This window comes from Ailuropoda melanoleuca, chromosome 11 (genome assembly GCF_002007445.2).
Source record: "Ailuropoda melanoleuca isolate Jingjing chromosome 11, ASM200744v2, whole genome shotgun sequence".
NCBI lineage: Eukaryota > Metazoa > Chordata > Mammalia > Carnivora > Ursidae > Ailuropoda > Ailuropoda melanoleuca.
The window spans coordinates 30,103,145-30,118,597 of NC_048228.1; the positions used below are offsets into that span (position 1 = coordinate 30,103,145).

At 43.3% G+C, this 15,453-nt stretch overlaps 1 protein-coding gene across 3 annotated transcripts in view; it reads right to left on the bottom strand.

The window, feature by feature from the left end:
* Positions 1 to 15,203, bottom strand: part of DAPP1 (dual adaptor of phosphotyrosine and 3-phosphoinositides 1) — a 48,017-nt gene extending 32,814 nt beyond the window's left edge. Inside the window, exon 1 of one of the 3 annotated variants that reach the window (XM_034671466.1) lies at positions 14,944 to 15,203. In XM_034671466.1, coding sequence (XP_034527357.1) covers positions 14,944 to 15,044 — 101 coding nt within the window. In that variant the 5' untranslated portion in view covers positions 15,045 to 15,203. The remainder of the gene's footprint in view (positions 1 to 14,943) is intronic. The other 2 variants (XM_034671465.1, XM_034671468.1) reach the window with 2 other exon arrangements.
* Positions 15,204 to 15,453: the final 250 nt, after the last annotated feature.

Here is a 15,453-nt window from a genome sequence, read left to right on the forward strand (position 1 = left end):
CAATACAACACATACACATTTACGTACAAAGATACGTAAAAGCGTAAAATAGAAGTCTGAAAAAAATACACACCAAACTCAAATCCTGGAAGGAACCAAGATTAAGGGTGTTGTTCAGGGAGACTTCAGCTCTATCAGATTTTCCTAATTTGGCTTATCTAATGTAAAAAATAATAATAAAATAGATTTATCTATCAATTGGGAAACTAAAATTTGAAAAAATGAAAACAGTCAATGTCTTCTTTAATCCAACCTCCAGAGATAGCCCTGTTAATAATTTGTTTTATTCTTTCATTTATTCAACTACTGTTTATGGAACACTGGAACTGACCTAGCACTTGGATGAAGGGGGAGGGAGAGGGAAGGGGAGGGAGGGAGAGAGAGAAAGAGAGACAGAGAGACTTCTCCATTTAAAACCTGGTGAGATTTGGAGTGACAGTTGTTCAGGGAGCTATTCCATGGGGAGGGAATAACAGGAGTGCAGGCCTCGAAACAAGAGAATGGTAAGTGCGTCTAGCATCAGAGCACCGCGTGGCGGTGTGAGTAACTTGGGATGAGTGCTGGCGGGCAGCCATCAGGTGCTAGGAGATGAAGCTGGGAGGTTGGCCAAGCTACACGGGGCGCTGAATATTGACAGGTCCTTGGCTGACGGCTACAGGGAATTTTATGGCTTAATATGAACCTCTGACAGCTCCTTACGTAAAGTCCTAATTGCACGGAACTGTTCCAGCTAAGTTCCTATCACTGCAACTGTTGAAAACAATTGTTTTTGTTATTCTGATTTTTAGGGGGGAGAGTCAGATTTTAGAGAGCTTGAAGCTTGTAAAATTTGGAATTATCTTTAAGGAAATTAATATACAATTACAAAAAATAAGTAAAGTAATTATTTAAAATGAGAAATCACAAAACACTATACATTTAAAAAGCTGACAAATATCACAAACATCACAGAACCCAGAAAAATAACTTATTTTCATTAACTGTCTCACATCCTCTTCTACTTTTTTCCTCTGCAGTTTTGGTTGGATTATCTTTATTTCTTCATATGATAACAATTTTAAAATACAGATTTTTTAGAGAGAGACTAGGACAATAATTCACTCTTTCATCTAGAATATTTTTTAAAAGATTTTATTCGTTTATTTATTTGAGAGAGAGCGTGAGTGAGAGAGCACAAGCAGGGGGAGGGCAGAGAGAGAGAGAAGCAGACTCCCCACTGAGCAGGGTGCCTGAGGTGGGGCTCGATCCCAGGACCCTAAGATCATGACCCGAGCTAAAGGCAGCTGCTTAACTGACTGAGCCACTTAGGTGCCCCATATCTAGAATATTTTTAAAAATTATTGACAGCATAGAAAAATTATTTTTAAGTTTATTGATAATGAAGTTTTTTAAATTGTTGGCAAACTCTGGGACCTCTATCAAGTTTCTCTGAAATAGGAGCTCTAAGATTCCAGGGCATTTTACATTTTCATGTATAAGAACTAATTTTAAATACTCTTTGAACGGATGACACGTATTAACTATATGGTCAGGATCTGTACCAGGGAGGGGCCCTGAAGCTGAGGCCTCACTGGCTTCACAGTAAACGTGTTTCTGGTGACTATAAAAATCATATATGCTTCTAAGCTCTAAAAAATTAAACACTTAAAAATGTTTAGCTTAGGGGCGCCTGGGTGGCTCAGTTGGTTAAGTGCCTGCCTCTTGTTTTCAGCTCAGGTCATGATCTCAGGGTGGTGAGATCGAGCCCCACGCTGGGCTCTGCGTTCAGTGGGGAGTCTGCTTAAGATTCTCTCTCTCCCTCTGCCCCCCACCCCTGACTCACGCATGCACATGCATTCTCTCTCTCTCTCTCTCAAATAAATAAATAGATCTTTAAGAAAGTGTTTAGCTTAGTAAATAAAATCCACGTATAAACCCCCATCAGGTTGGTTTATAATTCTTTTAAAAAATTCTTTTGTACAGTGGATGAATAAAGCCTCAACCCTAACAAGACTTGTATCCAATCTTTGATAATGACGTGGGGCGGGGGGCGGGGATCTCACTACTTCATAGGCCCGCTCTTTCCATACTGCCATGGTGGATGGCCAGAAAACTCTGGCCTATATTGAGCTGCTGTTTCTTGCTGCCTAGCTTTCCACAGACGGCGCCCCAGCTGCTGCTTGGAGTTCTATACATGATACTTACATAGTTAAAGCATTTAAATTGTATTGTCTCTTTCCATCACCTTCAACTTCTCTTTTTGCGAGAGGCTTTCAGTCCCTTTATCACCCAGGGACTTTATCTTCTCTGAAAACCTTCCAAATTTTAAAAATCTATCTTGAAAGTAAGATCTGATGTGGAAACTAAGCCTCGAAGGACCTTCCCTTACTCCAGCGGCTACGTTCGCAGCAAGGCAGCCCAAGGTTGCAGTAGTTTCTTGACAATTGCATCACGCTGCTGATTCACCCTGCGCCTACTGCTTGTTGATTCAAACTCCAAGTAAGTCATTTTCCTCTGCTGTTCTGTCACGTCGTCCCCCACTGCATTAGGAAGCTGATGTTTTTAGAATTAAGTACAGTAAGAAACCTTTCGACAACTGGGAAATGCCTCCTGAAAAGAAATGCGAATAAGCAGCGAACTTCAATCGCAAACATCTATGTAGCATGGAGCAGGGAGAGAGAGTTCTGTGGAGGAGAGACCATGCCTCTGTCTCTGGTCATCTCCTTAACTCGACTGTTTGCCCCAACTTCCTACTTGCTAGCTCTGTGACCCCACACAAATAGCAACTTTAGTTTTCTCAGCAGTCAAGGTGACTAATAACAATGATACAGTAAGAAAGCCCTTTTGTTTTCATATACGGGAACACTGTCTTCTTTTGCAAACTTTTTTTTTTTTAGATTTTATTTATTTATTTGACAGAGACAGAGACAGAGAGAGCACAAGCAACAGGAGAGGCAGAGGGAGAGGGAGAGGGAGAAGCAGGCTCCCCGCTGAGCAGGGAGCCCAACCGGGGCTTGATCCTAGGACACTGGGATCATGACACGAGCTGAAGGCAGACGCTTAACCCACTGAGCCCCACAGGCACCCTTTTACAAACTATTTTTATAATTCTTTAACTTTTGCAGAAGAGAGTAAGATATTAGATTTGCTAAATATAAAACATATTATAAATAGCAAATCTTGTATCTTATGCTAGGTAAGTATGCTAGGCATTGTGCTAGGTACGGGAATAGTTTGGAATAGTCTGAAACAAAAAATTAAAAAAAAATTCTTTTGGTTTCATTTTTTCTGAAGAAGTAAAAAAGAGCAAGAAACTACTATTTATAACATACGTTCAAGCAATGTTATATTCTTTTTCTCCCCAGGGCCCACACATTGCTATAAATATGTCTCAAGGCTAATGGAGGTAACAGAGCAGAGACTCATCAAGCTTCAAAAGAATATTTGCACTGGGTTTATGAGATTACCAAAATCAGCAGCTGACCTTGAAGGAAACAGTGGTATTATCCCTTCCACGATATAGTAACAAATTAGGAAACACCCACCCACTAAAGAATTTTCATCGTTGCCTCTCAGTTAGGTACAGGAAGTGAGCTCAACCACAGAGAAAGGCCGACCAGCTGGATCCGCAGGCTAGTCCTCAAGTCAGCGCCTTCTCCCGCTCCGGTGCTGTGCTATGTTGTGCTAGAACCTTCTCAGAGATTGCCCCGGCATACTGGAGCCTTCGTAGTTTTTACCCCACTGAGTTTTATTGTCTTAACTTAATTCACTGATAGAAGTTGATATTTCATTTTGCTTTATCTTTTAAAGGAGAGGCTTTCAAACTTTTTGAATCAGTCCACAGTATAAAATGGATTTCTCTCTCTCTCTCTCCACACACACACACACACACACACACACACACACCAGAGTATTATAGGAAATGACACTACTCTTCCATAGGATACTTACTATTTACTATTTTCTTTTCTCCACTGATTTTTGACAAACATTGATTGTGATCCACTAAACTGACTTTATGGACACTAATGGGTTGTACCTGGTGTTTGAAAAACAGTGCAAAGCCTTGCTACTCAGTGCCTGGCAATTTTGTTAGAAATGTACGTTCTCTGGCCCCTACACCTGTTAAGCTATAATTTGTATTTATTAAGAGGCCTGTATGATTGATAATGCAGTTTAGAGAAACACAGAGGTCAAGAACTCTTGGTCCTAAAAACTCCTATTTGTTTCAGTAACTTCGATGGTTTGAGTTCACCGTGTGTCTCGTCTACAGGAGAGTACACAGACGGCAAAGAAAGTGCTTGGTGGCTTTAAAGTACCAATGGGGAGGGAAGAGAAGGGTTCTCAGGCTAACAGGGTCAGAAGTCTCCCAAATAGCTGCACTCTTAGTGATACGGACAGCAAATGGTATAGGAGGGGGAGCTCACACGGGGCTGGCATATCAGGGAAAGCTTCATGGAGGAGGAAGATCATGAATGGGAGCTTCAAGAATCAATACAGGTTCCATTAAGTAGTGAGAGAAAGGTCATTTCGATGGGACAAAGGTCATTTCGATGGGAGAGATGGCATAAGCAAAGGCACTGTGGTTAACGCATGCATGGCATATATAGGAAACAGAATGCCTAGTTGGAACAGAGGCTTTATATAGAGAAGTAACGCCAAGGAACACTGGAAGAGCAAGTGGCACAGGAAGTGATCGTACATGTTAAAACATGAGCCACACACCCAGTTAGATTATATATTTCTTGATGAGAAAATGTCTTGGTAACCCACATCTACAGATTATTCATATATTTCATGACTTATTCTTCCCCTTCCTGGCAAAGAGAAGACACAGAACCTATATTCGGTCCCACCAGAGTTATAAAGGAAACATATACTTCTTTTTTTTTTTTAAATATTTATTCGACAGAGATAGAGACAGCCAGCGAGAGAGGGAACACAAGCAGGGGGAGTGGGAGAGGAAGGAGCAGGCTCATAGCTGAAGAGCCTGATGCGGGGCTCGATCCCATAACGCCAGGATCACGCCCTGAGCCGAAGGCAGACACTTAACAACTGCGCCACCCAGGCGCCCCCAAGAAAACATATATTTCAATCTAAAGCAAGAACAGACTCCTGATTGTGTGACAGCAGCTGAAAGTCCTTGGAGTTGAAGGGCCAATAAAAACACTCTAGAGAATTTTCTCTTTTTTTCTTCATTTTCAAAATTATTCTCACTTTTGAATGACACGGACACACCCTCTGTGACCTCTAGACTAAAGACGGCAACTGAATACCAGATGATGCCACTCCCCTTTATGAAGGCCGTGGATAATACCACTGATCTGATCGATCTGTTTTCTTTCTTGCTAAGGCTATCCTTGGCCTCAGAACCCTTCTGAACACAATGGTGACAGAACATAAGATGAAACTATTGGGCAATTCTACGCCAAGCAACCTTAACTTGGGTTACTCTGTGCTTAGCCCTGGAGTTTTCTGCAGGATTGCTTGGCTGCTGATTTCCTTCACGTACATTTGGTCATATGGTTGGTGCTAGATATGATGACTTTTTTTGTGAAAAATAAAGCTCTTGGGCCTCTATGCCATCAAAAATCATGGGTTCAGGATAAGGAAAAGCCTTGTCAGCTCAAGAACTATCAGTGCCACAATTAATATTGTACTAAGGTCATGACAATATCTAGGATAAGACAGTGGTGTGCATATAAATACATGCAGTCCCCTATTCACACATGTGAGCTTATTTTTCCATTGTTCATTGCAATGAACCCTGTCCAAGTGCGGAGAACCAAACAGGGCTTGCAAAAGTTTTGAACATTTGAATGAGGGCTAAGAGAGGCGTAAGTGTGATGCTGAGGTCAGGCTGAAGATCAGCTCACCACAGTCCTTCCAATAAGGAGGTTTCTGTCATGAGCCCCGCTGGTCTGTGGCTTTTCACATTGCCATTCTGAATGCCCACATTTACATGCGCTAATAGCAGAGCTGCCCCAGGCATTAGGAGACATACCTGAGTGATGACAGAGGCAGGGTTCTGGCTAGCTGGTCAGACAAGGACCTGAAGGTGGGCCCCAACGTTTGTTGGTTTTTTTGGGTGGGAATCAAGGCTCAGCTAAAGGAAAACAGGGTGGAAAGGAAGCAGAGAATTCTGTGGGAGCTGGAGATCAGGGCTAACCTGTTCTCGAAGGAGTCCGAGGAATGAGGCAAGCGATTCTGAGAGATGGAAACACAGAGACAGAGGCAGAGACTCAGATATTCAGAGACGAAGACTGGCACAAAGAATCAGACACAAAAGGGAAGAGCCACGTCCAGAGAGAAGACATAGCTGCAAAACTCAGTGCCAGAGAAAGGCACAATGGCTCACGCAGATAGCAGAAGCACACAGTGGGGTGGCTTAGGGCACACGAAACGGAGGGGCGCACAGTATTCAGGAGACAGAGGCAGAGAATCCTAAGAAAGAGAAGGACACAGACATGTAGAGACCCGCAGAGCCTGACTCGTGGGTGGATTGACCCACCAGGGAAGACAAGGACTTGGGAGAGCAGAGGGGCCATGCCACGGCCTGGGGGTAGGGGGGCAACTTGCATCTCATTCTAGCACAAGTCCTTCCGTCTGGTCCCCAGGTCAGCCACCCAGGGTCAGGAATGGTGGCAAGAGTACAAGAGCATTATTGATCCGCAGGGTGGGGCTTGAACTATCTCATGAGTAAGAACTTGCAGAGGCCTGGAATGCTGGGCAGAGACCCGCACCAGAGGCTTTCTCTGGAGGCTCATCCCCGAGTGGAATCCAGCTTGACTCCACACTCGTTCTCATTAGTCTTGTCATTTGTACTGCCTAGAATGCTGCTTGCAGGTCATTGTCCTTGGACTGTAGTGGCTGCTGGCAAGCTGCCACTGTGGGCTGCTACAGGAGCCAGGGAGGGCCAGTTTCAGCAAGCTGCAGCTATGGGAAAGACCCCAAACTTTGGGGGATGAAAAAAATACAGACAGATCCTTGTTTTATTAATTATCTCCTCTGGGTTGCACGGCTCAGATGAGACCTCTCGCCAATGTCTATTTGCCCCACCAGTGCAAACTTTTGGTCTAAGGCGACAGAGTGAGTCTGAAGGTAATAAATGCAAATACGTCATCAGGGTTGGTGTGGTAGAGGGCTGAAGTCAAGGACCTTAAATTCTGGTCTTGCCTTTGACTCAACTTGGGGCAATTCAAACCTTCAGACAGCCGCTCTTTGCCCAGTGGCGGGTGGGGGCGGAACAGACAAAGATGAGTAAGCTACCGCCCTGCTCCTCAGGGGCCCGCCATCCAAAGGAGTTTCCTGTGCTCAGCTTGGAGCAGGTGGCTAAACCTCTTCGAGCTTCAGGCTTGACAATTGCGAAATGGTTCTATTATCTGAGAATCAAACCCAAAACATAGACTGTCCTGGTGGTGGGTCAGAGCCCTACAAGCAGTAAGATGAACCTCAGACAACTTTCGCAATGCATAGCAGTAAAGGAAACAAAGAATGAATTAAAGGACCCTTGTGACATTAAGGTTTTCAAAATTCCTTTGACATTATTTGGAAAAAATCACGCAAAAGCAGAACTCATTCTTAGTTGGATGTGAATCGCTTACTGGGCTTTGCCAAGTGGAAGGAATGGCTTCCATCTCTGTTCCTTTCTTGTTATTCCCAGGTTGTCATTCTAGGTCCTTATTCCCCAATCTGTAAAGTCCCTGACTAGTTAGCTTTCTTGGCTCTGGTCCCATCGCTCCCTATCATGCTCAACTACCAGATCAATCTAAAAACAAAACATGATGACCATGTCATCCCACATTCCTACAAGCATTCAATAAGTCCATGTTGTCAAATGGAGGTTGACCAAGGTCCAAACTCTTAATCTATGTAAAGCCTTCCAGAATTTGGACCAACCTAAATATCCAAACTTTAGAAGAGGGAAACAGGCTGACCCGGGGAAATGCCAGACCCAGAACATGTTTTGACATAGACTAAAAAGTAGATGATGGAAAAATATCCTACCAGAAAGCAAGAGAAAAAATATATATGTGGTATGGCCACAATTCAATCTGTGTGTGTGTGTGTGTGTGTATTTACAGAAAAATATTTTTGAAAGACTGGAGACAAGTTGAACAATATATCATTCTGGGTGGCTGTACATGGCTGACTTTTTGGGTGCTTTTATTTCCCAAATTTTCAATAATTAATACATATGATTTTTTTAACTGTTTATTGTGAATAACTTCAGAAAGTAGAAAAATAGCATAAATAATAGAAAAAATAATATGCATATTTAAATAATACCCATATTTTAGGTAGAATAATTTTCAAAATTTTGCCATATATTCTTTATATATTTTTGGAGGAACATTTAAAAAGTTAATTATAGATATCATGACACTTTAACTCTGAGTAGTTCAGCATGTGTCTCTAAAAAATGACATTCTCTTACCTAACCATACTATTATCAAAACAAATTAACTTATTGCTCTTATGCTTTTTAAAGTTATAAATATTTTTTAAAAGATTTTATTTGTTCATTTGAGAGCTGGGGGGGGGGAGGGCAGAAGGAAAGGGACAAGCAGATTCCTTGCCAAGTGTGGGACCTGACGTGGAACTCAATCCCACGACCCTGAGATCATGACCTGAGCCGAAATCAAGAGTCTGATGCTTAACCAATTGAGCCACTCAGGCGCCCCTAAAGTTATCAATATTTTTAAACAAAAAGTTCTGAAAACTGATGGGGGCAGGCTCTAGTGGGCAGGTGGTCAGGGAGAACATATGACCACAGAGATTCTGGAGGTGATGGGAGCAACACGGTTAAGAGTCCACCAGGTGGACTGTGCTGGTTTTAGACAGGTCCGTATCAGGAGTTGGAGCCAGAAGCATGTGGGCTCAGAATAGGAATTTATCCTCTAGCGGAGTTGGGAAGAACAAGAAATTGCAGGCTTTTTTTTTTTTTTTTTCTTTAAAGGCTAAGGCTATGGCTCTGACACTAGAAACTAAAACAGGAAAGGCAGATGGACATTTCTCAGACAATGAGGCTGCTGGTGGGGACTCGGAGAATTAGAGCCCAGAATCAACTGAATGAGCACGCTCCTAACTGCTGGGTCTCTGGGATGAGAGGCTCTGAGTCATGTGGGCTTCTTTAGTTTGCTGAATACTCCCCTGATTTGCCACCTTTACCCCTTTACTCATGCCATTTTCTCTTTAGCAAATGTCATCTTTTCTGACGTCAACTGACAAACACCTATCAGTTCCAAAACCCTACTGTCCATAACCAGGGATGTTCTTCCTTCTTGCCGGGTGCTGTGCACTTGACCTACACATGCTCATGGCCCTCACCCCTCTCCCCTGCACCCCGACTACACGTGTATGGTTATATAGTGCATTCTCTGTCCGCTGCGCTGTAAACTCTTTGAGCGGACAGCCATTTCTTCATTTCAGTGACCCCACACTGCCTTGTCATCATTCAACGGCTGGATCTATGAATGGATGGAAGAGTGAATGAATGAAACAAAGGGACCCCACTCGATGTGGAGAACGTTTGTGGACAGATTTCCACATGTAAGTAGAAGGAAGTCACCATCACCCATAGAGGAACAAGAAACACAACAACTGAAGAGGAAGTTCGTTTGAGTCAAGGAGGGATTGAACCGTATACCAGTGACATACTCTCGTACGGCCACCGGAGAAACACCTTCCGTATTTAGAATCCAAGACTGTGGAGTTGGGCACAGAGGAGGAGGAAGCTCTAGTGCTCTACTTGGTCTCACAGCTCTGTAAACAGATTCCTTTAAAACTTTGACTTGAGGGGCACCTAGGTGGCTCAGTCGCTTGAGCCTCTGACTCCTGATTTCATCTCGGTTTGTGATCTCAGGGTTGTGAGATCGAGCCCCTCATCGGGCTCCGTGCTGGGCATAGAGCCTGCTTAGGATTCTCCCTCTCCCTTTCCCTCTGCCCCTCCCCACCTGCTCACTCTTTCTCTCTACAAAAACAAAAACAAAAAACAAAAGCAAAACTTTGACCTTACCACACTTTCCTTAGCCTGTTCTGTTTGTCTACCTCTGAAAAATGGAATCTACACAAAATTCAATAAGTTTTTGATTAATTAGGCTATTGGCCTGGCTCTGTGTGCGTGGGTATGCTTATTATGTGAAGCACATGAAAGAATAATGTCTTTTAGTAATAACATTTTTTGGCTGTAGCCATCACAGGACTTTCCTTTTGTCTCTCAGTTCATACTAGTACTAACAGTGCTAATACAGGAAGAAGAGACAAGTGTGAGGAAAATTAGCAAGTTGCATTAGTGGGCAGGCATGTGGGCCCCACAGCAAAACTCCTGGATTTAAAGGTCTTTGAGCATGTGACCTTGGACTTGTGATAAAACGCTGTCCTTCACTTTCCTCATTTATAAATGGAGATGATACAGTGTGTGAATTTCATAAATCATACATGCAAAGGGCTTAAAATAGAGCCTGGCACATAGTGACATCCAATAATGACTAGTTGCCATTATTAGAACATATAGTTTCTTCGATCAGTGGAACGAGCATCAGCTTTGGGGTAGGCTCGCAGGCCTGTCCCTCAGCTGCACCCCTATGACGTCTGTGACCTGCATGGTTCACCGAACTTATCTGACCTCACTCTCTGCCTCTATGGAACAGGTATAATCATCCTACATTGAAAGGATTATTGGGAAAGCTAAGGGACACAATGGGCGTAACCGGCATGGCATTGGCATAAAGGATGTGGTCAGTAGATAATCAATATCACAACCGATTCTCTGGGACCTCCGGCAACCTGATCTTTCTGCTAGTGCATCTCCTCGTACATGAAGCTGGAATGCCAGGACCTTCTGAAGACCAGCGCTAGTGTATGCAAAATGTGTGCCTCACAATGACGACTCAATTTGGTTATTATCATCTGTTCCCTGAGTCAGCAAACCAACACCTGAGGGCCAGATCCTGCCGGGGTACAAGTTTCTGTATTTCCTGCCAGGGTACAAGTTTCTGTATTTCCTGCCGGGGTACAAGTTTCTGTATAGACTAAGAGGCAAGAATGGTTTTACATTTTTAAATGGTTGGGGAAAAAAAATAGAAGAATATTTTGTGACTCATGAAAATAATATGAAATTCAAATTTCAGTGTCCACAAATAACCGTGTGTTTGAACACTGTCACGGTCACTTGTTTCCATGTTATCTATGGCTGTTTTTGCATGTCAGGGGCAGATATGAGTACTTGTGGCCAAAAACATAAAGCCTGCAAAGCCTGGAAAATTTATTATCTGTTTTTTTACCGAAAAAAAAGAGCTTGCTGACCCCTGATCTGGTCTAACCTTCTCTTACACGTATGGGGGTAGAGAAATTAGAGACTTATTTATTTATTACATTGTCCTGTAGGAACCTTTGTTATAGTCAAAGAATGTCTGGCACTTTAAATTATTGACTAACTAGCAGTTTTAGAACTAGTTATTTATTTAGGTGACCTATCTAGCATTCACTACTTGTTTCATTTCCCCATCGCCTCATTTTGAAAGCAACAAACAGCCTGACGGTTCCCAGCCCACCTCTTCCTTATCACTGACCATTCTCTGCACCCTGTGCCCCTTCCTTCCTCCCCACCGTCCATCTCCTCCCCAGTCCCATCCCTTCAAAGTGTGAGCGAGGCTGAGCAATGATCGCAGATGATTTTATTTCTCCTTTGCTTTGGACACATTAATACATTTAGGATTAAAGAAAATAAATGTTTTTATTTTTTTTTAATTTTTAAAAAAGATTTTATTAATTTATTTGAAAAAGCACTAGTACGGGGAGGGGCAATGGGAGAGAGAGAGAGGCAGACTCCCTGCTGAGCAGGGAGCCCAAGGCGGGGCTCAATCCCAGGACCCTGGGATCATGACCTGAGCCACCCGGGCGCCCCAGAAAATACGTGTTTTTAGATCGATGTTCTATAAATGAGACCCAGAAATGCATCTGACTTGCTTGATTTCGGTACTTCAGAAAAGAATAAACCAATGCTCTGAGTAAGCCATGTGTGTCCCGGAAAGGCAAGTGATGGATTGATTTGCTGGAGCTCAGGGCTTAATTTTCAAAACTTATATTTTGCAGAGCCTGAATAAAAATCGGGACCAAAGGGCAAGGATGTATAATATCTCTCTAAACATCACATTATCTGTTTATATCTACCCAAAATACAAACATAAGAATCTACCTAACAACTCAAGTAATAGATTTAAAATAATTTAAAAATTAAGTCACTAAAACCTGCCACCTATTATTTATCAATTACATGAAATCATTTTGTTTTTATGGCCCTTTTTAAGAACTGAATTAAGCTGAAGTTTTGGTATAGATCATACCTAACCAGTGACTTAAATTTCCAAAGAAAAAGTTTCACTTATATTCAGAATTCTGTCAGGGCCAACCGGTCACTTTCAAGTTTTCTCAGGTATTATCACCTGCAAAAGGTATACCAGCGATGTCCTGAAGGGGCAAGAACTTGCTCAAGTCCGTTATTAAATTTTCAGGAATTTTACAGGTATGTTGTTAAATCGCTGACAGCTTGAAATTGCCCATGGTAGAAGTAGGGAAGTAGGGAAATAGGCAGACCTTAGAAATCGTCCCTCGTCCAAATGGTTTATTGGCCCCCATTATATTTAAAAAATATTTATTATATTTTTAAAACATTATATTTAAAAAAAAAACATGCTCCTGAAGGTTCTTATTGGGGGGATGAAAATGTTCTAAAATTGATTTACGGGTTTGAACCACTCTTTAAAGTCACTAAAGGGGCGCCTGGGTGGCGCAGTCCTTAAGCGTCTGCCTTCGGCTCAGGGCGTGATCCCGGCGTTCTGGGATCAAGTCCCACATCGGGCTCCTCCACTGGGAGGCTGCTTCTTCCTCTCCCACTCCCCTGCTGTGTTCCCTCTCTCACTGGCTGTCTCTCTGTCACATAAATAAATAAAATCTTTAAAAAGTAAATAAATAAATAAAGTCACTAAAAATTGTGGATTTGTACACTTGAAAGGAGTGACTTTTATCTGTAAAGCACACCTCAATAAAACTGTTAAGCAAACTACTTCCAAACCAACAAACAAAATGTCAACATTTATTAATGACTTTAAGATTCAGGGACATACCCAATAAATGAAAAATAAAGCCACATTTTTTTCAGCACTTCTGATGGATTTTTACTCCATTCAGTGACTCCCAACCTCGGTCTCTTTCTGGAATCACTTGGGGAGTGTAAGAAGAAAACGCTCACTCCCAAGATACTAATGTCATTTGTCTGGCAAGTGGCCTGGACGGGAATTTTTAAAAACTCTCTGTGTGACACTAGTGACAGCTAAGGTTGAGAACTGCCACCATAGAGCAGTTTTCCCAGATAATTGTAGCTTGTCTGTTGTTATGGAAACCATCCTCAAATGTTCAATAAATTTCCAGGTCTTCTAAAATACAGAAGTCTGGACGTAAGTGCACCTGTTTGGGGTGTTCCTGAGCTATACTGAGCGTCCATTCTTTGACCACAGAGGGAAGGCACAATTCTGTTTTCCTTGTGGGTTTTACCCACAGTCGCTTCCTGTTTGGGGCATATGGTGGAAAGAAGAGACATCATCTAGCTCTTCCTTGTCATCCAAGGAGGTGACAACGTCACTCAAGCATAGAATGTGGGCTCGGGATGGTTTAATTAAAGAACCAGAATTGAATACCTTCTTTGTTTCAATGCTCAGTGGCATCTTACCCTTTCTCTTCGGAGATTCAACCTAGAACAGTGGCACCACTCCGAATTCCCAGTAAGGGGAGTTGACTTTATAGAAAATTCTAGCTGTTATCTCCGATTTATCTTGTGAAGGTAGAGTTCAAGTCTGAGAACTCTGTCTTAAAATCTGAAGACAGGACTTTATTGAGAACTTTTACAATAATACCACACAAAAAGATACAGTCTCCGCCATCTTAACGCAGAGATTTCATCCCTGTTTCAGTGTTTCTCTGGTAAAGAACGTAGGCTTTTGCAGGTTGAAATCCCAGCTTTGCCATTTGTGGATGTGTGACGTAGGCAAGTTTTTCAACCCCTTTGGTGCCATTTTCTTCCTTTCTAAGATGGAGCTAACAACTTCTCTGTCACTGGGTTGCTGTGGAGATAGTGCTGTTTATGAAGAGGCGCTGGTCTTGCTTCTTGTGAAGCACAGGTGTCAAAACCAGCCCCGTTAGGGTATTTCTGGCACTTCCGAGTAAAGGTCCAGTTTCTCTAGGAAACCCCTTGCACCTCTCTTGTGTAATCCTTGCTTCTTTTATTAAATACCCTGATGGGTTGTCTCACCTGGTCCCTTCTTCAAGGCAGGACTACGATGACTCCACCTACCTAAACTTATAACCCGCTTGAGGCAGAAATTTCAGCCTCTTCCTGACTTGTTGTATTTAAAAGGCTCAAAGTTGTGCCTACAGATGAGTATGCGTACAAGAGCTCGCAAACGCAGTCAGGAGAGAGAAACCCAGATGGGACAGTGCGGACACTTCCTCATTCTTTCTCTTTTGAAAAAGTCCCTCTCCCATGCAGTAGGCTAGGCTTTCTGTTCATCTTTCTGGCAAGGCAGCCCTTCTACTGTCAGTGGCTTAGAGCCCCACACTTTCGAGCAGCGCTTTTATTCATAGACCAGATCCATATCAAGGAAACAGAGCAACATCAACTCACACATCTCGAATCTGTCCCTAGTCTCAAAGAATGCCCAACATTTGATTTTCATCCCATTTTGTCCACTCACGTGTTTTCACACCTGGGAAAACACTACATGCTTTTCAAATGCGATTGGTCCCGAGCAGCAAGATGCCCAACAGGCACAAAGGAGTGAAATGGAAAGCAGAGAAGCCCGAGGTGGCAGGGCGCTAAGGAAAATCACCCGAAGCCAGCATTTGGGTGGGAGTTGGGAGTCAACGCGCCCCCAAGCAGTACTGTGCAAAGAGGACCTGCTTTCTTACCCCAAGTCCTGGAGCAGCTCAGCTTCTCCATCTGATCTGCTCCACAGATCTGAAGAATCCTGGGCGCTCATCTTCCTTTCTAGAGATTCTGCTCTGCCCATTCGGGCTCCTCACAGCCGCGGCGCCCCTGCCAGGTGCTGCGGGAAGAGGCAGAGAGAGAGAGAGATGGGTCCTCCCGCTCCTCACTCTCTGCTCCTCTGAGAGAAGCCTGCTGGGTCTGTGAGTCTCCAGCCAGCGAGGAAGTGAAACTCGTTACCCCTCCCACTGACTCTCACCAGCCTGGCCCGGGGCACCGGCAGGAGCCGTCAGCCAGGAAGTATGCAAACTTAGGTGGCGCCTCTCAGGACAGCACCCTGCATCGTGCACCACGCAGTTTCTGTCAAAGGAAATAATGATGAAGTCACACCAGCCGGGACTGCACTATCCATTCAATCTCTTTTCCCGAGGTCAACCGTGGTTTCTCCTGGGGCCATCAGCCTTGCACCTTCTGTCTCCCGCACAAACGCAAAG